The 23,937-nt window shown below is 39.4% G+C and overlaps 1 protein-coding gene across 2 annotated transcripts in view; it reads left to right on the top strand.

Moving 5' to 3' along the window:
• RBL1 (RB transcriptional corepressor like 1) overlaps positions 1-23,937 on the top strand; it is a 53,289-nt gene that overhangs the window by 20,689 nt on the left and 8,663 nt on the right. For both annotated transcript variants that reach the window (XM_075528788.1, XM_075528789.1), the window contains 7 exons: positions 249-413; positions 5,078-5,210; positions 7,412-7,678; positions 11,423-11,634; positions 13,358-13,534; positions 17,233-17,304; positions 19,537-19,627. In XM_075528788.1, coding sequence (XP_075384903.1) covers positions 249-413; positions 5,078-5,210; positions 7,412-7,678; positions 11,423-11,634; positions 13,358-13,534; positions 17,233-17,304; positions 19,537-19,627 — 1,117 coding nt within the window. The remainder of the gene's footprint in view (positions 1-248; positions 414-5,077; positions 5,211-7,411; positions 7,679-11,422; positions 11,635-13,357; positions 13,535-17,232; positions 17,305-19,536; positions 19,628-23,937) is intronic.

The following is a 23,937-nucleotide window of genomic DNA, read 5'->3' on the forward strand; positions in this document are numbered from 1 at the left end:
CCGCATTTGGCCATTGTCCATCCATTCCTGGCTCAGCTTTCCATAAATAAAATTAAACATGAAAAACAGAATGAGAAAACATTTTGACGAACTTAAACATTTTTAAAATGAAAAGATATGAATAATTCGTGGAATTATGGTTAAAAGATGTCACTGTGTGTCATAGTACAGCCAGAGCCAGTCACGAGGAAGCCCTGACTAGAAGTGACTGCCTGAGACTTCCTTGCCTTTTTGATTTTCCCCTCTAGGTCATTGAGGTGGTGATCCGCTCCGAGGAGGGACTATCGAGGGACATGGTGAAGCACTTGAACAGCATCGAAGAACAGATTTTGGAAAATTTAGCCTGGAGTCAGGATTCTGCATTGTGGGATTCTCTCCAGGCTTCTGCCAACAAAGTTCCCACCTGTGAAGAAGTGAGTCAGGGCAGCGCTGGGAATCCCATCTTCCCCTGGTTCTTTCATGAGAATTTTCTTGAGGCTTAATTCACACACCATGCAGTTCACCCATTTAAAGTACACAAATCAGTGGTTTTAGTACATTGTTTTTCACCTATTACTAGAATCAGTTTTAGAGCCTTTTCAGCACCTCAGAAAGAAACCCTCTGCTTCCTATCAGTCACTGCTCATTTCTCTGCAAATCCTCAAGCTCTCGGCAACCACTGATCTGTTTTCTGCTTACACCCTTGCCTGTTCTGGACATTTCATGTGATGGTATCATGTAATATGTGGTCCTCAGTGAATAGGCTCTTTCGTTTATAACCTAATGCTTTCAGGGTTCATCTATGTTGCAGGTAGCATTGGAATTTCTTGTGACTGCTGAATAATATGGTGGGATGCCTATGTAAGGTTTACTTGTCTGCTCACCCGATAAAGGACGTTTGGGGTGTTTTCATCCTTGCCCATTGTGAGTTCTGCTGAGGCGCTCATTCCTGTTTAAGGTTTATGTAGACACATGTTACTTTTCTTGAGTATGTGCCTAAGCTTAGCTCATACTCCGTTTACGTTTCGGAGGGACTGTGATGGCTTTTCCGAAGCAGTTTCACTACCTCACATTGTCACCAGGCGTGTATAAAAGTTCCATTTTTCAGTGTACTTGCTCCAACCCTTTCTTTCTCGTTAGTTCTAGCCGTCCTAATGGGTGTGAGCTAGTATGACACTGTGGTTTTCATCAGAAGTTCCCTGATGGTTAGCATCTTTTCGTGTGTTTACTGCCTTTTGTGTATAATTTATTCAGATTTTTGCCCATTTTAAAATCATTTGTCCTTTTATTTTTCTTTTCCCAATCATTTTATCGGGGGCTCATTCACAATCCATCCATCCATCCATTGTGTCAAGCACATTTGTGCATTTGTTGCCATCGTCATTCTCAAAACATTTGCTTTCTACTTGAGCTCCTGATTTCGCACCCCCCCACGTCGCTGCTCCCTACTCCCTCATGAGTCCTTGATAATTTATAAATTATTATTATTTTGTCATGTCTTACACTGTCCAACATCTCCCCTCACCCACTTCTCTTGTCCGTCCCCCAGAGAGGGAGTTATATGTAGATCCTTGTAATCGGTTTCCAGCCCACCTTTCCTCCAGCCTCCCGTTCAATTTGTCCTTTTATTGGTTAGTTATAGTAGCTCTTTATATACTCTGTATACAAATCTGTTATCAGATCCATGATTTAAAAAATTTTTTTAATTGTTTTATGAGGGGCTCATACAACTCTTACCACAATCCATACATGCATCAATTGTGTAAAGCACATTTGTACATTTATTGCCCTCATTCTCAAAACATCTCTCCACCTAAGCCCTGGCATCAGCTCCTTATTTTTCCCCTCCCTTCCCATTCCCCCCTTTCTCATGAACCCTTGGTACTTTATAACTTATTATTTGTTATATCTTGACCTGTCCCGATGTCTCCCTTCACCCATTTTTCTGTTGTCCGTTACCCAGTCCGCCAGGGAGGAGGTCACATGTAGATCCTTGTAATCAGTTCCCCCTTTCCAACCAAACCTCCTTCTGCCCTCCAAGTATTTCTAGTTACACCACTGGTCTTGAAGAAATCATCCGCCCTGGATTCCCTGTGTTTCCAGTTCCTATCTGTACCAGTGTACATCCTCTGGTCTAGCCGAACTTGCAAGGTAGAATTGGGATAATGATGGCGGGGGGAGGGAAGCATTTAGGAACTAGAGGAAAGTTGTATGTTTCATTGTTGCTACCCTGCACCCTGACTGGCTTGTCTCCTCCCTGAGACCCTTCTGTAAGGGGATGTCCAGTGGCCTACAAATGAGCTTTGGGTCTTCACTGTGCATCTCCTTCCGCCCATTTCAATATAATAAGAATTTTTGTTCTGGTGATACCTGATACCTGATCCCTTTGACACCTCTTGATCGCACAGGCTGGTGTACTTCTTCCTTGTGGGCTTTGCTGCTTCTGAGCTAGATGGCCGCTTGTTTACCTTCAAGCCTTTAAGACCCCAGATGCTATATCTTTTCATAGCCGGACACCATCAGCTTTCTTCACCACATTTGCTTATTCACCCGCTTTGTCTTCAGTGGTTGTGTTGGGAAGGTGAGCATTATAGAATGCCAATTTAATAGAAGAAAGTATTCTTGCATTGAGGGAGTACTTGAGTGGAGGCCCAATGTCCTTCTGCTATCTTAATACTAAACCTATAAATATAGGCACATAGATCTATTTCCCCATCCTCATATATAAATATATTTGCATATGTATATGCCTTTATCTAGACCTCTATAAATGCCCTTTGCCTTCCAGCTCTTTCCTCTATTTCCTTTGACTGTCTTCTTGTCCCACTATCATGCTCGGTCCCCACATGGGTTTCAGCAATTTCTCTCGGTTGCATTACTCTTGATCACGCCCTACCAGGCCTCCCACACCCTTCTCACCACCGATTTGGGTCACTTGTCGTTCCCTTGTCCCTGTGTTTGTTAACACCACTACCTTTCCCCCAAACTCCCCCTCTCCCATATCCCCCAGAACTGTCGGTCCCGTTGTTTTCTCCTCCAGATTGTTCATCCAGACTATCTTATTTAGACAGACCTGTGGAGATAATAACATGCACAAAAACAAGACAGCAAAAATAAGCAACAATATACAACAAAACAGCAACAACAAACCAATGACAAAAAAACAGAACAAGAAAGAAAAGCTTGTAGTTAGTTCAAGGACTGTTTGTTGGCCTTTAGGAGTGTTTTCCAGTCCAGGCTGTTGGGGCACCACCCCCTGGCCCCAGAGTTCACCTTCAATATTCTCTGGGGACCTCGCTGCTCCGCACCCTAGCTGTTCTGTTGCACCCCCTTAGTGTTTTGCCTCGGTGTGGCGGGATCAGATCGGGCACAATTCCCACAGTGTCTCCAATTCCCACACAGTGTCTCCTGTAGGGCTATGGGTCGGTGAGGGACATCATGTCTCATAGTGGGGCTGGCCATGTGGTCCTCTCTGTGGACTGGCTGCTCTAATCGGGAACATCGTCCTCATTACCTGGTGGGCCATGATGTGCTCCACTCTCTCCTCCTCCCCCTTCATCTGCTCCTGTGTGCTCTGATCAGACATGTCCCTCTCCTGGAGCTGCAGATTCAGTGCCATCCTTTGAAATAAGTTCTTCTGGGGTGAGGGGCAGGTGTGTACATAGTAGTTGGGATTGGGACCAGTCCCCCAGACCTCTCCACTGACTGGTTCCGTACCCCACTCGGCCAGATCCATGATTTATAATCATTTTTCCCCCATTCTGTGCATTGTTTAACTTTCTTGTTGGTGTCAAACTTTTAAATTTTAATATTGTCTTAGTGTCTAAATTTTAATGTCTAATTTATGAATTTTTTCAATTTGCTTTTGGTGTGATGACGAAAACTTTATTTTTTAGATTTAACCATTCTCAATGTTTATTTTTTAAATACTATTTTTCAATTAAGAAAAATTTAATCCATTCACCCACCCTAGACACTTAGTATCCTTTCAGCAATAATTCCCATTCACTCCTCCCAGCTCCTGCATTTAGCTATTCTAGATTTTTCCTATAAGTGGGATCATATAATATTTGTCCTTTTGTGTGTCTCACTTATTTTACTCAACTTAGTTGTTTTCAAGGTTTATGTCATGTCATGCATGAGTTTTAATTTCTCTTTGTTTTTGAGTAATATTCCAATATATATACATAAATGTATACACACACACACTACATTTTGTTTATCCAGTCATCTGATAATGAACACTTGATGTGTTTTTACCTTTTGGCTATTGCAAATAAAGGTGAAGTGACCATTGTACACATGTCTATTTGAGTCCCTGCTTTCAAATCTCATATATGTATACATAGATATATACATATATATGAAATTATGGAATTGCTGGGTCATAATTCTTAACTTGATGAGGCAATACCAAACGACTATAGCAACCATAGCAATTTACATTTCTACACGCAATGCATGAAGGCTCTAATCTCCCTCCACATCTTTAGTTTTCACTTCTCTGATACGAATTACCCTGGTGGGCATGAAATGGGGCCAGATAATGTAGTTATTCAGGGCTTCACTTCCAAACGAAAGGCAGCAGTGAAATCTATTAACCTGTTGCTCGTGGGTGGATTCTGACTCTGACCTTCTCTGGGGTTTCTTGGGCTGAAAATCGCTACAGGAGCAGGGTAGCCTCATCTTTCCTCCCCATAGTGGCTGATGGGTTTGAACAGCTGATCTTGTGGATAGATGTTCAATACTTATCCCCATTAGGAAAGTGGAAATAGCAGTGCAGTTGGGGAAAAGATTCGGGTTCATGCCCTGGCTCGATTACTAAGCAATAGTGTTACTTTGAGAAAATTTCACATTTTAAACCTGAGTTTTCTGATCCTGAATGGAGAATCACAGTGCTTATTTCTAGTGTTCAGTGTTAAGCTTATGCACTTAATACGATGAGTGAAAGTGCTTTTATAGAAGCTGTATTTTGAGAAGAATGAGGTAGGGAAATACAATAGGAAATAGAATTTTAAGAAAACATATTCCCACTCCATTATAAGTTTTAATTGGCAGGCTTTTTGTTTCTAATGTAGAGGATTTTTGTTTTCTACAGGTTATATTCCCAAATAACTTTGAAACAGGAAATGGGGGAAGTGCACAGGGACATCTTCCAATGATACCAATGTCTCCTATTATGCATCCACGTGTCAAAGAAGTTAGGACTGACAGTGGGAGTCTGCGAAAGGGTAGGTCCATCAGTGTGATTATAAAGCCATAAAACACAGGTTTTCAGAGACAATTTCAAGTCTCACTATTATTAAAAAATTTAATTCCTTCATCTGGATTTGTAAAAGGGCTTCATGCTTGTGAAAATAACCTAAATGAATTGAGTATTTGTGTGACTCCCACCTTTTACATTAAAGTAATAGAATTTCCTGTATGATTTTGAAAATAATTTATTTTTAATTGCATTATCTTATATTGTGGAAATAGAGTGACTAAAATCCATGTTTATTGGAACTGCAGAACAAGAGTTGACCCTGGTTATGACTATAATTGGTGTGTATATATACCCACACAGAGGTGTGCACGTGTGTGTCTGGTTGCTGTCTAGCTAGAGAGCCAAGAACCAAGGTGATGGATAGTCACCCAAATGTGACACTTTCCAAGTGGTGGACTTTGAGCAGTTAATACTTTGTTCATTTATTATTTTTTGGTATTTAAGAGTTTTAAAATATAATTTACATATGATAAAGTCCACTCTTAGAATAGACAGTTCAGTGGTTTTTAGCATATGCACAATGCCATCTATGCAACGACCACCACTGAAAAACCCAAGATTATTTCATCACCCCCCACAAGAAACCTTGGATACACCACGTACAGTCTTCTTTCCTGCCTCCTGTCCCCTGGACTGTGTTTTTGCTCTCTCTATATATGAATTTACCCATTCTGAACATTTCCTCTGAACAAAATTAAACCATATATGGCCATTTGAGTCTTGCTTCTTCTCCTCAGCATCGTGCTTCCCGGATTTTTCCAGGCTGTAACTTGATTCGTCTTTATCACCGAGTAACAGCTCATTGGGTGGATATGTCACATTGTGTTGTCCACTCACCAATTGGTAGTTATTTGGGTTATTTTTGGCCTTTACAAATCCCATTGCTGTGAACATTTCATGGCATATCCTATTTTTATAATGAAGAAAAACATTTCTCGAAGTATTTTCTCAAGAGAACCAAATAATGGGAAATCATTGAAAAATTTTTAATTGATTTTTTTGACTCTGAGAATAAGACAGTTTATTAATTTGTATCTGCATTTAATTTTGAGAGTCTCTAGAAACATAAATTTCATGGGGCGTACAGTCTCGTTGGAGCTGCCTTGGATGTCTCAAATACTAGGTGTTCAGACAGACTGCTACAAAGGATTAATGGGAGCTGTTACAGTAAAAATTTTCACTTGTTTTCTTCGATAGGGGACATCAAAGTTGCTTTCACAATCCCCGGAATTATAGAAAGATTTTTTTAATTTAAGCTATTTGTATTGACTTTCCCTATCATCTCAAGAAATGAGTAGTGCTGAAAGAGCTGCCAAAACATTGCCAGGGGTAATTTTTATACCTGTTAGGCATGTTTGAAACTAGATTACATGACTCTTAAATCTAATTATCTGGTGAATTTAAAGCTGTGAAATGCTTCTACTTTAAATGCTTATGGTTTTTATACTTGTGAGGCAAGGACACAGTGGGCTTGGGGACGTGGGAAGAATTGTAGAGAAGGCAGGGCACGTGAGCACCTTGTGGAGAGGAAGCAGCAGTTCCTGCGGAAGGAGGACCCTGGGAAAGAGATGTGATCCTTAACTCTTGTTTGTTTCTTTGTTTTTGTTCTTTTTTAATCAATACATTTCTGCCAACCACAGAGTAAGACAAAGGTAAGAACAGTCTTATCACCTTTATTCATCTTCATCTTCTGGTAGGCTTATAGAGGATGACCCCCCACCGTTACTGCCTAAAGTTATTTTGGAAAGGTACCTATTAAAGAAGGCAAAAACTATGAAGTAAATCATGGATACTTGCTTATTGCTCCCTTCTTATTTACTAAGTAAGATTAGGAGAGAAAAGTTAATTGAACCATGTCTTCAAATGAGTAGTTGTCTCATTTGGTCTCTCATCTACTTTACCTGTAGTATTTTGCAGCCTTTAATATAAGCGTAGATTCAAAAGCTATGTCCAAGAGAGATGAGCTGTCATGTTCACATTTTAATGTCATGACATATCTCTCCTACTTAATAATAGAGGGTAGAGACCACATCTGTGTTATTTACTGCTGTATCCCTAGTGCGTAACATGGTAGCTCAATACACATTGATTAAATAACTGATTATGTGATTTATTACTTAAGAATTTATGCCAAACTGTTTTAGAATGTATTTTTCTCTTTATTAGATATGCAACCATTGTCTCCAATTTCTGTCCACGAACGCTACAGTTCTCCTACAGCAGGAAGTGCCAAGAGAAGACTTTTTGGAGAAGATCCACCGAAGGAAATGCTACTGGACAAGATCATAGCAGAAGGAACAAAATTAAAAATTGCTCCTTCTTCATGTATCAATCCTGAAAATATGTCAGTTTCACCTGGGCAGAGTATCCTAACAATGGCCACGACCACCATAACAGGCACCACAGGACAGAAAGTGACAATCCCATTTCATGGTAACCGCTGAATGCAGTGCATCTATCTTTTTTTTTTTCTGAGTTGGAAAAAAATGTTAATCTCTTCCTAGGCCACATCATGTGGTTTTTCTAACCCAATGCGCTCTTTTTCCCTTCTTGGACCTAAGCCACTTGTTTGTTTTCTTTTACAACTTTTTATTGTGAGTTGGGTGTGAAGGTTTACAGAACAAAGCAGTTTTTAAATAGGCTTTTTTTTCTTACAAACTTCTTTTATTTTTTAATCTGATCTTTCCAAATGAATGTGTTAAGGACATCTTTAAGCGCTCAAAGCAAAACAATATTATTTCATGGGATAATACTTTAAAATAATTAAGTCATGATCTAGAATTACTATTTGTAGCCTTTCACACCCCTTTTCTAGCATATACCTCTATGTATGCACATACAGACATGCATCTGTGTGTGTATATATGTGGGTGTACATGTGTAGTCACATCTAACCCATTGGACAATTTCTATAGATTTGCCAAGATGACAGCATACACAATGAATGTTTCCATGTCCTTCTTGGGTTCATTGCTGCATCTTTAGAAGAAGATCCTGAGCAAAATGAATCTCTTCTGCAAAACTAATAAAGTTACTTGGAAGACTAAATATTAAAGTATATTTATGATTTTACAGTCCTAAAGCTTTGGGTAATTTGCCTTGACTGAGGTTTTATTGTTGAGAGACACACGTTTTGCCTAAGAATTCTAGTCTCGCGTGTGTATAGCATAATTTATCAAGTACTAGAGTTTTCAGAGAAATGCTTGCAATCAAGGAAAGAGTCATTGAAATGGATTAAATCACAGGAAGGAAGACATAGGCACTGGTATTTGTCTCTTGCAGTCTTTTCCAAAAAGGAAAGATTCCACACCTCCCTTCCGTGTGACCCACAGGCCTCTTTGGTTGCTATGAACAATTTTAATTTCATCTGAATTATGCTGTGGAGAAAGGCCTTGATCTAATAGCTTTATTGTATTTCAGTTTCTCCGCTTTCCTGACCTTAGTTGCGTTACTTTGTGCTTGGCGTGTGTCTTCGTTTAAAAGGAAAGGATTGTAGCAGATGACCTGTATGGTTTTGTTTTGTCAGCTTTACAACCTCTAACTCTCACGATGTAGAGTACCAAGTACAGCTGGAAATTTTAAATAACTACTTAAAGGATTTTATCATGAGGAAACTTTGGCTTAGATCCTCCAGCATTCTAGGTTTCCTTTTCCTGTAGCCTCAGATTTTGCCTATAGTAACATGAGTTGCTATTTATTGAACATTGATTTTGTGCCAGGATCATTATTTCATTTCATCCACATAACTACCCTGGATGGGAAGCATCATCCCATTTTTCAAATGATAAAATTGAGGAGTTAAAAGAGTCGATTATTCCACTCGAACTCTTTATCATCTCTCTGGTTGTCTCTCTCAGTTTATAAACATCCACTCCCCTCTTTTGAAAAACATAAACATTTTATATCATTACTTAATATTTTCCCCAAACCTTATGTAATGTCATATACATAAGGCAGTGATGGTTTTGCGTACATTATTCAGTGTATACATGCCATCTGTGTCCACGTTTTGTAAAGAAACAAAACCAGTTGGGAAATGTGTCGATGGGTGAGTAAGAGGTAGGTATACAGACAATGCAATGGACTCTCATGTGATTGTGGGGACTAGCAAGTAGGTGTGAAATCCACAGGCCAGGGAGACAACTTGGAAACTCAGGGAAGAGTTGACTTTGTAGTGTTATGTAATTTACATAGTGTCTGCAGGATGTCTGTTAAATCTTAAACAGGTTCTAGAAACCTGGTTTTGCTCTTAAGGACTTCAGCCTATTGCATGAGGTCTACCAGATTATTAAGAATAATCCCTCAGGGGCGGCGGTAGTCACGGAAAGGCCTTAAAAAAAAGAAAAAGAATAATCCCTTTTACTTAAAGTCAACTGATTATAAAAATTAATCATATCTACAAAATGTCTTCATCACAACATCTAGTTTAACATTTGACCCAATTCCTGGGCACCATAGCCTAGTCAAGCTGACACATAAATTAACCATCACATTGCCCTAGCAATCCCTCCTGAGAAGAGTGTGGTAAAAAGCCTCCCTCTCCACCTTGTTTCCAAGAGAAAGAGAAGACTTTCTACTCCCATAAAGAATTCCCATCTTGGAAACCCACATAGGCATTCTACCCTGCTCTGTAGGGCCACTGTGTGTCAGCATTGACTTGATGGCAGTGTTTGGTTTTGGTTTTTTGGTTCTACTTTGGTTGAGAATCCCTCATCTGCATAGTAGACAGTTTTCACATTAGGTTTTTCTTTTTGTCTATGATTATACTACCGACTATTAGTCTCTAGAATGTTGTTTAAACTGACATTGACCTCAAAATAAATGGAAAATTTCAAGGTGAATTGTTTGCCCTTTCCCCGTGTATAAATTCTCCCTAAAATCTTTTTGCATTGTTGTAAAATCTGACATACGAGAGGAATAGCCAACTTTGTCCTCCTCTTTATACCTTTAGAACTTGTTTTGATGAAGTAGTGAAGGAGTGTTAGCTTCTGGGATTCAATGGAGGTGTATATCAAATGTTATTTCAGAAATGAAATCAATCCAAAAAGGCCCCAGATCTTCCTAGTAGTCTAGAATGGGGTCAAAATTTTTTTCTTAAAGGTTCAGCTTTTTTTTCTCCTGGAGACAAAATTGACACTATTGTTTAGGGATTTGTATGTTATTAATTGCCATCAAGTTGGTATTAACCCATAGTAACATTGTGTGCCACAGAACAGACCACTGTCTGGTCCTGTGCCATCCGCACATCCTCACAGTTGGTTCCATGCTTAAGCCCATTGTTGTAGCCCCAGGGCCTTATGTAACAGTTTAAAATGTAACTGTAGAAACTTAAAAGCATTCTCAACTTGGTGGGTTGGGAGGGGTCGGTAATCTAAACTAGTAGACCAAAATAGGCCACTGACCCTAGTTTGCCAGCCACTAGTCTAGAAGAAAATATTAAAATTTCTTTAAATCTTTAAGCACTTTCTTTTCCATTTGTACTACACTTAATCTTAGTCAAAAGGCCGAGGAACAATTCTTTTTCATTTGTAATGGTGAAACTTTTTTAACGTTGACTGCTTCAAAGTTTAACATTAATGATCTAAGTCTGAAAAAAGATTAAAAAATAATTTTCTTGGGGGCTCGTACAACTTTGATCACAATCCATACATATATCCATTGTGCCAAGCACATTTGTACGTTTGTTGCCTTCATTCTCAAAACATTTGCTTTCTACTTGAGCCCTTGGTATCAGCTCTTCATTTTTTCCAAAAGATTTTTTTTTGGCAAAGCTGGGCTACAAGTTTATGAAGTTCACGTGTATGTTCCTCACTAGGAACATAAGATTGAATTTTATAAGCTGTACACTCTAAAGGATTCTCAGTGATAATACTAAACCAGAAAACCACATTCACTACCATCAAGCCAGTGACAACTCCTAGAGACCTTGCAGGACAGAGTGCAGCTGCCCTTGTGAGTTTCCAAGACGGCAGCAGTGTACGGGAGCCGAAAGCTCCATAGTTCATCCCCCGGAGTGGCTGGCAGGTTCACATTGCTAGACTTTTGAGGTCACAGGCCAATAGTAATAGTATTTACCTTATAGATGAAAGCAAATTCGTTTTAAGCCTATTATTGACGACGGCTTTCTAGGGAAATGTGCATTTATTTCCAAATCTGAGGAGTCTTATATCTATTCAGGTATTGCAAATGATGCTGGAGGGATCACACTGATACCCATTTCCATGAATACAACTCCGGATTGCAAATTGGAGAGTCCCGTATCCCTCACTGCTCATTCATTACTTGGTACTTCTCCAAAGCAGACCCATCTGACTAATACACAAGAAATACTGCCACCTGGAACATGCAAACCAAAGAGAACTGGGTCCTTAGCCTTGTTTTACAGAAAGGTATGTGTTTGTATAGCTTGTTTAGTCAGTGCATGAAAGGTGATGTAACAGAGGGTAGATTTAGTTTGAAATTTTTTCTTATCTATTTGACTTTATAAAAGAATATTATCTTGATATTAAACTTGGTTCATATTTTTTACTCCATTTCCTGAACTAACTTTTGCTTCCTAACAGCTTGTATTCCTATTGTCATATCAGTAGACGATTGACCTTCCTCTCTGGAATGTACTGGAACTCTGGTGGACAGAGTTCGTTGTGGGATACTATATATTGGATCTCACAGGGGAACTTTAAAGTTGCTGAAGAATCCTAAAAATAGATTGGCGATTGTGGAAAGTATCTGTTTTTATCATAAGTCTGGCATGTTAGTGTATAAGATATGAGTAGTTAAGAACATGTTGAATATAATTATATGAACATTTTCTACATGTACCAGCTAGTGACATTGCTTACATTCTTCAAGTTGTGTAAACATTTCACACTCTTTTTCTGATATAAACATTTCACACTCTTTTTCTGAGTTGTTCCTTCCCTATTACCATAAATTCACTGCTCCCTCAGGTTCCTATCTAATCTTTAGAATTGCTGTTGTCAATTTGATCCCATATACAGAGTTCTTCAAAGAGGGCAATGCTCAAGGCAGACCTTTTTCACTGGTTAAGCCACATTGTTTGGTTTAAAAAAAAAAACTTCAGGAGTATTTCGGTTTGTGGTTTAAAGATTATCTCAGGGCAATAGTTTCAGAGGTTCACCTAACAGGTCCCAGGAAATCTAGAGTATATGAAAATGTAAAATTCTGGTCTACATCCCCACCTTTTGATCAAGATTCTTCTAATGAGTCTTTGATAAAACTGTCAGCAATGGTAGCCATGCACTATCTAGTTTTTGGTCTCATTGCAAAGGGACTAGTTACTCATGAAAGCAATTAGCCACACATTCCATACCCTCCCCCTGTCCCTGACTCTCCTTTCTCTTTTGTTCCAGGACCATTGGTATTTTGAATGGCTAATAGTAAGCTTTTAAGACCCCATACACATGACTGTAAGGTCGGAGGTAGAACATAGGCACAAAACTTAGTAGGCCAATTACCTCGGATGTCCCATGAAATTATAACCCTAAACCTCCAAACTGAAGAGACCAAATCTCAGTAACAGCTTTTTTTTTTTTACCATCTTTGTTGTGTATATCACAGTTTTGGCCAGTTCAACTTTAACAGATGGACTGCTTATTGACAGAAATCAGCTGTGCAACCTTATCCTTCATGGGATATTTCCATCACCATTAACTGCCCCCTTAGTCCCTTCCTCCCACTGCTGGTACTGATAAGACTTATTCTGTACACTTAAAAAACAGATGGGACACAAATTTCTGAGCTCTTGACAAAATGGTGCTTTCATTGTCCAACTTTCACACGTGTCTGTAACATGATGCTTGAATATACCTTATTCCTCAAAGTGACATTTTTGCTCTTTATCATTTTAAAGAGGTCTTGTGCAGCAGATATGCCCACTGCAGTGTGTCATTTGATTTTTTGACTCTGCTTCCATTAACATTGATTATGGCTCCAAGTGCTATAGAACAGAAATTTTATATAATGTAGTCATAGCCAAAAATTTCATATAATGTATCCATAGCTAGGTATTTTAAAATCTTGGTCTGATTTCCCTTAATAGTAAGTCAGAAAAATTTCAAAAATGATTCACTTGATATTTTTGCATCTTAGGTTTATCATTTAGCAAGTGTACGCTTACGTGATTTATGTTTAAAACTGGACATTTCCAATGAGCTGCGAAGAAAGATATGGACGTGTTTTGAATTTACTTTAGTACATTGCCCTGATCTAATGAGAGACAGACATTTGGATCAGCTACTCCTATGTGCTTTTTACATCATGGCAAAGGTAATGTAGAAAATGGGGTCTGCTCTTTTGTTTATATTTGAAGCGTGAGGTCAAAATCTGTTGAACTTGTTATCTTCTGTTGCCTTTAGCTCTGCAAGCCAAAGTGGTGCCCGTCATTGTGAATGAAGCAGTAAATTCCAACTACTGTATTTGTCTCATAATAGCGTCTTTGGAAAGGAGTTAGGAAGGACCTTACAGAACATGTGTGGTAAAGTGGCCCCCCACACTAGTAATGTGACCAAACACCATCCCACCCTCATCCATGGGGCACTTCTGATCTAGTGGTTTAATGGAATCATTGCATTGTAGATGAGTAACGGAGGCGCAGCACTTGAAGTAGCTTGGCCAGAATTTCACCATCAGTGGCAAGTTTGGATCTCCCAATGTGTAGTCTTAGGTAAAACAGCTCCTTACTTCCTAGTGATAGGCTGTCCACTCCTGATAAATTAGGCACGGAAAACCTTATGGATAGCATTGAAATATTTCCAGATACTGAAAACCTCATGAATAGAAGCAGAGTATTGGCAGAGGTAGCACAAGAAAAAGCCGGCCAGTCCGAAGGCATTCAAACTATGACTGAGGAAGAGCTACCTTCTCTAAGTAGAGCCCACCATAATGATGTGGATGGAGTAAAAAGCTGAATCCAAGAAAGTTAGAAATTGTTGAAAATGAAGTGGAATGCATAAAGTTCAGTACTCTAGGTTAGTAGTAAGCTAAATGGCCTGGTAGTGGCCATTTGGAATCAGAAAACCCTATGTTTTACTATGCTGGAAATGACACAAGAGGAATGTCATTGAAGTCATCGTCAAAAAGGATATTTCAAGATCTATCTTGAATTACTATGCTGTCTGTGCTAGAATGTTTATTTGCATACAAGGAAATTCAATCAAGACAACAATTCAGATTTAAGAAACAAACACTAAAGCTAGTGATGCAGAAATTGAAGAATTCTACCAACATCTTTGGTTTGAAATTGGTGAAACATGCAATTATGGCACATTGATAATTGATTGGAATGCAGAAGTTGAAGACCAAGAAGGAACGGTAGTTGGAAAATAAAATCACATGGTAGAATTTTGTAAGACCAACAACTTCTTCATAGCAAATACCTTTTTCAACAACACAAACAATGAATATTCATGTGGACTTCTCCAGATGGAATACACAGAAATCAAGTTGACTACATTGTGGGAAGATATGATGGAGAAGCACAATATTGGTAGCTAAAATGAGTCCAGGGGCTGACCCTGGAACAGACCATCAAATTGTTTACATGTAAGGTTGAAAAGAAAATTAAATCCACAAGATTTGTTTTACAAATCTACAGCATTAAGTATTTTACCTGAATATCAGGAACAGATTTGGTGCATTCAACACTTAACGACATGATGAGCTACGGGATGACATCAAGAACGTTATATAGGAAGAAAGCAAAAGATCTGAGTAGATGTCAGAAGAGACTTTGTCTTAATTGTCCAATAGCTAAGGCAAGAAATGATGACATAAAAGAGCTAAACAGAGCATTTCAAAGGGCAGCACAACAAAGTAAAATGACAGTGCAATGTGCAAAGACCTAGAAAACCAAAACAGAACATGCCTAGCATATCTTAAACTGAAAGAACGAAAGAAGAAAGAAAATGCATGCTTAAAGTTGGCATGTTTAAAGTTTCTGTGGGTAAAAGATTGAATCTTCAAAAGAAAGTAGGAACAGTACACAGAGCCACTGTACCAAAAAGAACTAGTCAATATTCAACCATTCCAGAGGTAGCATATATGAGCATTCAGTAATAATGGTGGGAGAGTCCAAGCTGCTCTGAAAGCATCAGTCAAAAATGAAGCCTCAGTAATTGATGGAATACCAATTGAAATGTTTCAACAAGTTGATTAAGCACTTGAAGCACTTATCTATGCCAAGAAATTTTGGAGGCAGGTACTTAGCCAACTGAGTGGAAGAAGTCTATATTTGTACCCATACCAAAGAAAGGTGATCCAACAGAATGCTCAAATTATAGAACAGTATCATTGATATTGATTGCAAGTAAAATTTTACTGAAGATTACACAACAACAGTTTTAGCAGTACATTACAGAGAGCTTCCAGAGGTTCAGGCTGAATTCATAAGAGGATGTATAACAAGATAAATCACTGCCGACGTCTGATGGATTTTGGCTGAAAGCAGAGAATACCAGAAAGAAATTTACTGGTGTTTGGATCATAAACTATGTATAGCCTTGGGAATTCCAAGACACTTAATTGTGTTTATGCGAAGCCGGTACACAGGTCAAGAGGCAGTTGTATGAACAGAGTAAAGGAATACTGCTTGGTTTAAAATCAGGAAAGGTGTGCGTCAGGGTTATAGTCTCTCACCATACGTGTTCAGTCTGTCTGCTAAAAACTAGAGAAACGGGATTATATGAAGAAAATGCCGACATCAGGATTTGAGGAAGTCTCATTAGCAATTTGTAATATGTAGTTAACAGAACCTTGCTTGCTGAAAGTGAGGAGGACTTGAAGTACTTGCTGATGAAGATCAGGATTACAGTCTTCAGAAGATATTACAACTCAATGTAAAGAAAACAAAAATCCTCAAAACTGAACCAGTGGGTAACATGGTAAGGAGAGAAAAGATTGAAGTTGCCAAGGATTTCCTCTTGCTTGCATTCAGTCAGTGCTCATGGAAGCAGCAGTCAAGAGCTCAAGGGGCACATTGTACTGAGTACATCTGCACACGACCTCTATAATGTATTGAAAAGCAAGGATGTTACTTTGAGGACTGAGGTGTACCTGACCGAAGCCATGGTATTTTTAGTCACCTGATAGGCATTTGAAAGTTGAACATTGAATAGGGAACACCAAGAAATGCTGAATTTGGATTATAGTGCTGGGAAGAATACTGAAGGTACCACGGATTGCCAAAAGGACAAACAAATCTGTTTTGGAAGAAGTACAGACAGAATGCTCCTTACAGGCAAGGAAGTTAAAACTTTGTCTCACAAACTCTGGACATGTCAGGAGAGACCAGTCCCTGGAAAAGGACATCATGCTTGGTAAAGTAGAAGTGCGTTGGAAAAGAGGAAGGCCCTGGACAAGAGGGACTGACAGAGTAGCTACAACATCAGAACAGTTGTGGGAGAGGTGCAGTGTTTCACTGTGTTGTATGTGGGGTTGCTGGAGTTGAAAGCAACTGGCTGGCCCCTAACCACAGCACACCCCAATCCGCTGTCCTTGTGACCACCACTGTGATGGGTGGGCATGGGAGCCCTTCAGTCTGTTCCAGAACAAGCAGCCTCCTTGTATCATAATTTATAGAATTCCTTGTGAGTGACTGCAGGACAGTTTCTGGCCTTTAGTATGTGGTTAAATTGCTTCTAAACTAAGGAAATTGGAGACCGCAGGGGATTCAGTAGATCTGAATTTTCTTCCCATTTTTATAAAGAAATGCATTTTCAGTAGAGTTAGACCACCACAATCTCATTGCTTTTGATGAATGAAGTCATTAGCTGAAGCTCCACAGGCTACCAAGCCTGAACTTTGATGGTGGTAAAAATTATAATGGTTAGTGGCTTTTAGTCATACACTGCTCTGGGAGTTAGTGGCTTTTAGCAAAGCTACTCTTACACCAATCTATAATTGAAGTTTTTGTTCAGAGCCATTTTCTTTCAAAAGCACTTGATAAATGCAGTTTTTATTTTCCTTAGGTAACAAAGGAAGAAAGAAGTTTTCAAGAAATAATGAAGAGTTACAGGAATCAGCCCCAAGCTAACAGTCATGTGAGTACATCATGTGTCGTACTGTTCAGATACAGATTTGTACATGTCTCTGCTGACAAGTCCTATCAAAAGTAAACTTCTTTTATAGTTTCATTGCACTGTAGAGTTCCAGGTTTAATGGATACTGTTAAACAGAAGAGATCTTTTATCAAAGGACAGTTTCAATAGAAGCCTGTCAATCTGGCCGTTCCTGACACATTTATATACTTGCATGCACTTATCACAAATTCTACCGTTCCATTTGTTCATTTGTTGAATGAGAATATTTTTTACTCAAAATTATAATACTGTTAATTGTATGACATTCAGTTCTGATGTTTAAATCCTCTGAAATTTGAGGACTTTATTCACCAAAGTCCAACTTCATTTGCCATCTGCTAAGAATCTTAATATTTGCGTCTTTGGGTAAATGTGGTAAGCACTTCTGATTGTTGTTATTGTAGCTATGGTGACAATCATATAAATACTTTCAGTCATGCTCTGGGCCTCTACTTTAATCTTACCTCAGCACAAGAACAGTTAGTTCTTATAATGTGGCAACGTATGATACTCACCTTCCCAGCACAGTCAGCATCTGGGACCTTAAAGGCTTGAAGATAAACAAGCAGCCATCTAGCAGGGAAGCAACAAAGTCTACATGGAAGAAGCACACCAGCCTATGTGATCATGAGGTATCAATGGGAATAGGTATTAGAAATTCAAAAACAAGCAACCAAATTTATGTGAAGAAGAATAGGCAAAGTGGAGACCCAAACCCATCAGTAAGATAACTGAACAGTCCCTCACAGAAGGGCCACACAGAAGGGATGATATATCCAGGGTGCAGTATAGCACCGTTGAAACACATAACTATCCTATAGTTCTTTAATATTTTATGGTCTTAGTTTTACTTCACTAATCCTGTTGGACCTGCATCTGTTCATTTGTATATTTAGGATGGTTTGATGCATGAAATCCAAGATAGATCAACCCTTCAGAAATATAATGGGAGTAATGATTCCCTGAGGGCACAGAAAGAGGGGAGGAACCGAGGAGGGAGAAGGGAACTGATCGCAATATTGACTATATAACTCCACTCGAGGGAACAGATAACAGAGTGGCAGGTGAACAGATACATTAGATGGTATAAGATGAGGGGAAGGAAGAATAACAATACTATTTAATATACCAGCAAGGGGTCTGGGGGGGGGTACGGTGGGGAGGGCAGGGATAAAGGGCATTGCTCCCAAGGAGCGCAACAGAGAAAGAAAGAAAACGTTTTGAAACGATGGTGGCAGCAATTGTACAATCATGCTCAATCTAATGGAATTACGGATTGTTATATCTGTAAGAACTCCCAGTAGAAATGGAAAGAAAAATAAAACCCTTCAGTCATGAACATGCACAATGTTAGCCTAGTGGCCCAGCTGTAGTTTCATAATGTCCCCTATCTGTTACTGTAGCTAAAGAGCACTTTACCTTAAGGCTCTGCTCTAGCCCTGTTGATGGCTCCTGTTGAGACGGGAAGTCTGACACTAGCTGATCCGAGGCCTAGCAGTCGTAGTCACAGACCCTTCTGAGAGCCCCACAAAGAGTTGTACTGACAATAAATAGAGACACATGAAGACAGGCATTTGTTCTATCACAGGCTAAGAGTTTCTGCATCTCCTGGGGAAAATTCTGTAAGTGCCAGAATCAGGAAAGATCCAGATTGGACCTGAAGATCATTCGGATGAGGTTTTAAAACTGTCTCTGAGTTGGAAAGAGCCTGGAGGTTTAGAGGCAGAGAAGAGAAAAATGTTCATAAAGGAGATGGACTCTAATAAAATGATTATTTAAAAAAAAGTAAAAAGGTCATTAAAGAACAAGAGTAGACCGGGAAAAGGAGATGGAAGTGAGGTCAGGTTAAGAAAAAAGGCCTTGGTGTTACCAACTGATTCTCATGTAAGGAATTAAAAGGTGGGAGGAATAAGTTCACATCTTTGAAAGTGGCTTTTATTTGGCAACACCTGCTCATCAGGCTTCTTAGGTAAACTCTAAGAATGTCACCTTTTAGGGTACAAACGCTGCTTCCGGATCCTTCAGTAAAATGTTTGCCTAATCTACACTTACTGTAACTAATGACAGTGTGTCTTCAATTACCATCAGCATAGACCAAGGTCTTCAGTTGGTTTGATATTTACTCTTATGTGGGTTTTGCTTAAGCCTCTGCTGCTTTGTGCTCCCAGCAGCCTTTTTCTTCTTTACCTGTAGGTCTACAGAAGTGTTTTATTGAAGAGTACCCCAAGAGAAATTGTGACGTACAGTGAAAGCATAAATGGTGATGTTGAAATGACAGATTGTGGTAAGCTATCGATTTAGCATGCGCCATGCAGTACTCTTGATTGCATTGTCTGTGTAATGCAGTGGCTGTCGAGTGCTACTGAGGCGTGGGGTAGATGGGTGTGGGCAACGCACACACAACTGAGGAAGAAAGAAGTGTGGATCAAGTGCTTTAAATCACTTCCAAAGAGGCAGTGGCATACTGCAATCGCTAATTTGTCCCTTGTCAATTATGTTGCAGAAGATTTCTTATTCTATTTCTACATGTTAATCAAGCACATAAAATATGCTTAAAATTAAAAAATACATCCGAATGACAGGAAAAGCAAAGTCGCGATCAGTCATCTGCCTGGGGAGACACTGGAGGGAATGACTTGTTCATTAATTAGTGCATAGGTATCTCTGCCGCCCTGAGTGGCTGCCACCTGATTGCCACTACCACGCTGGAACCCAAATATTTCCCACTAAAACCAGCAATAGAAAAGTGGTAGAAGCGCACCCTACACAAGGAAACTTGTGAGACTCAGAAAAACGCAGTGTCATTGAGTGCTGGCTCTCACAGGTTCTACTGTGTTTTCTAGAACTTTTTGGGTGAGTGAAAATGATCTACTCCCTCTACTGCCTGAAAGTTTCAGATCAAATTCTGCTCTACATAAATTTATTAACTAGATATTTATTAGCAGGCAAGCAAAAATAGGTATAGATCCTATTGAGTGGTGGTGGATTAGGCAAGGAGAATGTCGGGGGATGCAGCATGAGAATTGGGAGAGTTGCAGAAGCAGTGTAATCAAACAGGACCAGTTTCCTTTCCCGCACCTGGGGCTGCAGTCTGGTTTGGACACGCTGGAGAACACTAGCTTGAGAAAAATAATTCTTATTCTGAAACCAGCTTCCTAATTAGGTGTAAGATGAAAGAAAGCAGACACACATTTCTGTCTTTCATTTAATAAGCTTGGGTCCCAGCTCACTTGAAGGGCTCACTGGAGGCAGCGGTCAAGGTCTGGAAGCAGGGTCTGCCAGCCCAATAGCACAGGTCTTTGCAGAGGGTTTCAGCCTTAGAACAGAAGACCCACAGACCTCATTGGATAGCTCATCCCATCATGCTGTTGTGAGAAGCATATATTGTCTTATGCTTAACAAAATATCTTTACCAAATCAAATACTTTAGCCAATCTGCCTTTCTTAAATACATTTAACTTCCCCAGTGTGAGCATTTTTAGCATGGATCATAATTACTAAAGGGACATTTTCATCTGTGGGAACCCTGGTGGTTCTGTTAGGTAAGCGTTTGAGACTGTTGACTACAAGGTTGGTCGTTCAGTTCGCCAGCTGCTCTGACAGAAAGTGTCTGCTCCCAGAAAAATTTACAGCAGGCATCCTCAAACTACGGCCTGCGGGCCACATGCGGCCCACCGAGGACATTTATCCAGCCCATCGGGTATTTTTGACCCGTTTTGTTTTTTTACTTCAAAATAAGATATGTGCATAGGAATTTGTTCATAGTTGTTTGGTTTTATTAAAACTATAGTCTGGCCCTTCAACGGTTCTGAGGGACAGTGAACTGGCCCCCTGTTTAAAAAGTTTGAGGGCCCCGATTTACAGCTCTGGAACTCTGTTGCTATGAGTCAGAAGCAACTCGATGGCAGTAGGTCTTTGGGGTGTTTTCATCAACAAAAACTCATTTCTGACATTGAGTACATTAACAAATCACATGATTGAGACATTTAATAGAAACCTTGATAGTAACTACCTGGGTGAAGGAGCTTTCTGATTCAAACACCAGCTCACTACCACTCTTCATTGCCGTGCTCACAGACTACCCGAACTGCCAACCTTCATTAGAATTCTTGTGATACAGATCTTTATGCACAAACATTGTACACTGAAAATTGAAAACAATACTTATAGACTAGGTTTGAGAATTAAATTAAAAGATGCACATAGTAGCTCTTATTTATCATAACTTGAAATACCAAATTTATTTATATTAAACAAGCATGGCTTTTTTGTGTGTTATCCCCCCCCCATTTTGGTCTTCTAAAATGTAATTGAATCTTAGGCCACATATTTTGTTTGGTTTAAAATCCTTTAAGTTTTACTAAACAGGATACATAAACCATATATGCTTTCTTAGCAGTAATCACTTTATACCTAATTATGAATTTGAGTTTAAAAGCCTGTTGATCTTTTAAAAGGTAATTGAATTTAAAGCCACATTTCTTACTTTAACTTTTGGAATTAAACCCCACAAAATGGATTTCCTCAAAGGAGTAAACTATTACATGTCTACATGAAGTAACTGTAGACTGACAGGTGACTTTATGTGCATTATACCCATGTGCAGTCATCAAGTAATCAAGATGTGAATGGAGCACATTTTTACTTGTTTCAGGTCATTTGGATTTCTTCAGAAGTTTCCAGAATATCATGTCAGACTTTGTCTGAAACAATTGATGTTTTAGATTGGTCAGTAGTCATTCTTTGGTATTACTAGTACTGCATTTTACTGCTCCCCCAGAAAGCCAGTCTGAAACTCAGACTTGTGCACACTGTTATAAGGAATAAACCTAATGGTAAGAGGACACTGTAGGAGAAAGGTGAAACCAATACTAAATGCCTCCTCCGGGAAAGAGATGTCCCTGTGATTTATAAGTAATTCTCATTTTATTTCTTACTTGCATCTTAGTGTAATTTCGCTGCCTTAATTTTTTAGTATGAGGGTCACTTGTACCTGTCACTCCTCAGTCTGAAGGCCAACATCATGTTTCACGATTCTAGCTTTGGTTAATTGGTCTGATGAATAGGGAATTCACTAATGTGAGCATCCCAAATGATCTGGACATGCCCAACCTATGGAATCGGTTCCACCAGGAAATGGCAGTCTGCTCCCGTCAGCATTGCCTCCCCTGGATAGCCATTGTCCTGGGGTAAAAATGATTGCGCACACCCCTTCCTCATCAAGAGTGGTCTGCCACACCCTGCCCACTGTCACTTCTGGGCTGTGGGGCTTCTCAAACCAGAAGCCATGCTGAAAACCTAGCCTGTCTTTCTGGAGTTCTGCAGGCTTATATAATCCACTTATAGTTTATCTAAAACCACAGTTCAGTTGTTTGGCAATATTTTATATGTTAATTTAAAAATAATACTTTTCTTACTCGAGAGCAGGAAGGAAACTTATGTAGCCATAAAACTTACTGGCTTGTTTCACACACAGTATATCAAAAATACACCATGTGCTTCAAATTATTTTAGTCAGAGGTCCCCACCCCACCCTCTGAGGGAAAACAGATTTGTAACAATTTTAGCAGCCATACATGTAAACGGTTGCTTTCACTGGCTCTCATTTTTCTATAAATTCATACTCTTAAAGTATTTGTGGTGAGGTCCTCGCCAGATCTACTGAGGCTTTAGGGTTGCAGGGTTTGTAATGAGGTAGGAAGTAAAGATCTTTCTCCTGCATAAAGGATAGCTGACATATTACTTATCTTTAAATGAAAATATAACAAATGAAGATATGCTGAGTTAAAAGCCAAGGTCCCAGAGAACTTTAGATACTTGGTCCATTAACAAAGCTCTTTTTATAGCCATTGGGAAGTAGTTTATATCCTCCGGAAATTTCTAACTCAAGGAGGACAATAGTTTTAATTGATAAATAAAATGAGAATACACAGTGGCTGTTACTGAGCCATTATGTTGTGAAGCAGTTTTCCCCCAAATGGTAGTAAGTATTGTGAAGGAAGAAAAATGTTTGCAATAAAAAGCCTGGGAAAGCACAGAGTTAAAATGAAGTGTTTATTTTTCCAGCTGTAGACCTCAGCTGTTAACGTGCTAACATGTACTCTGAATTCCCAAGAGGAGGACATACTATGCAACATTTCCTCAACGTATTTGCCACTTGGCTTCTTTCTCGCTAGCATGTGCATGCTCCCCCCATCACAGCCACTAAGATCCTTCAAGAATAGCAGGCCTATAAGACATCCAAATTGGGGCTGAGATCCCTGGAGTCACTAGGCCTTTGAGCCAGATTTGAGTTTCATGGAATTTCCTAAAGTGGGGGCATACTTCTACCCATGCTGCAGGCAAGGTATTTCAAACTGAAAACCTTTTTCACTCACTGAATGCTTTTTCATTGGCAGTAGCTTTTGTAGCTCTTGTGAGCAGATGATAGCTTATAATACATTTCCCGGAAAAGAATAAAGTTCTGCCTTAATTCACAAGCTACCCCAGAGCTCACAAATGTTGGTGACATCAACAAATAGGGAAAGACCTTGGGCCCAGCTGAGGGTGGCTAACTGAGAATAGGGGTCCCTGTGGGATACATGATGGGAAATC

Source organism: Tenrec ecaudatus, chromosome 12, assembly GCF_050624435.1.
Source record: "Tenrec ecaudatus isolate mTenEca1 chromosome 12, mTenEca1.hap1, whole genome shotgun sequence".
Taxonomy (NCBI): domain Eukaryota; kingdom Metazoa; phylum Chordata; class Mammalia; order Afrosoricida; family Tenrecidae; genus Tenrec; species Tenrec ecaudatus.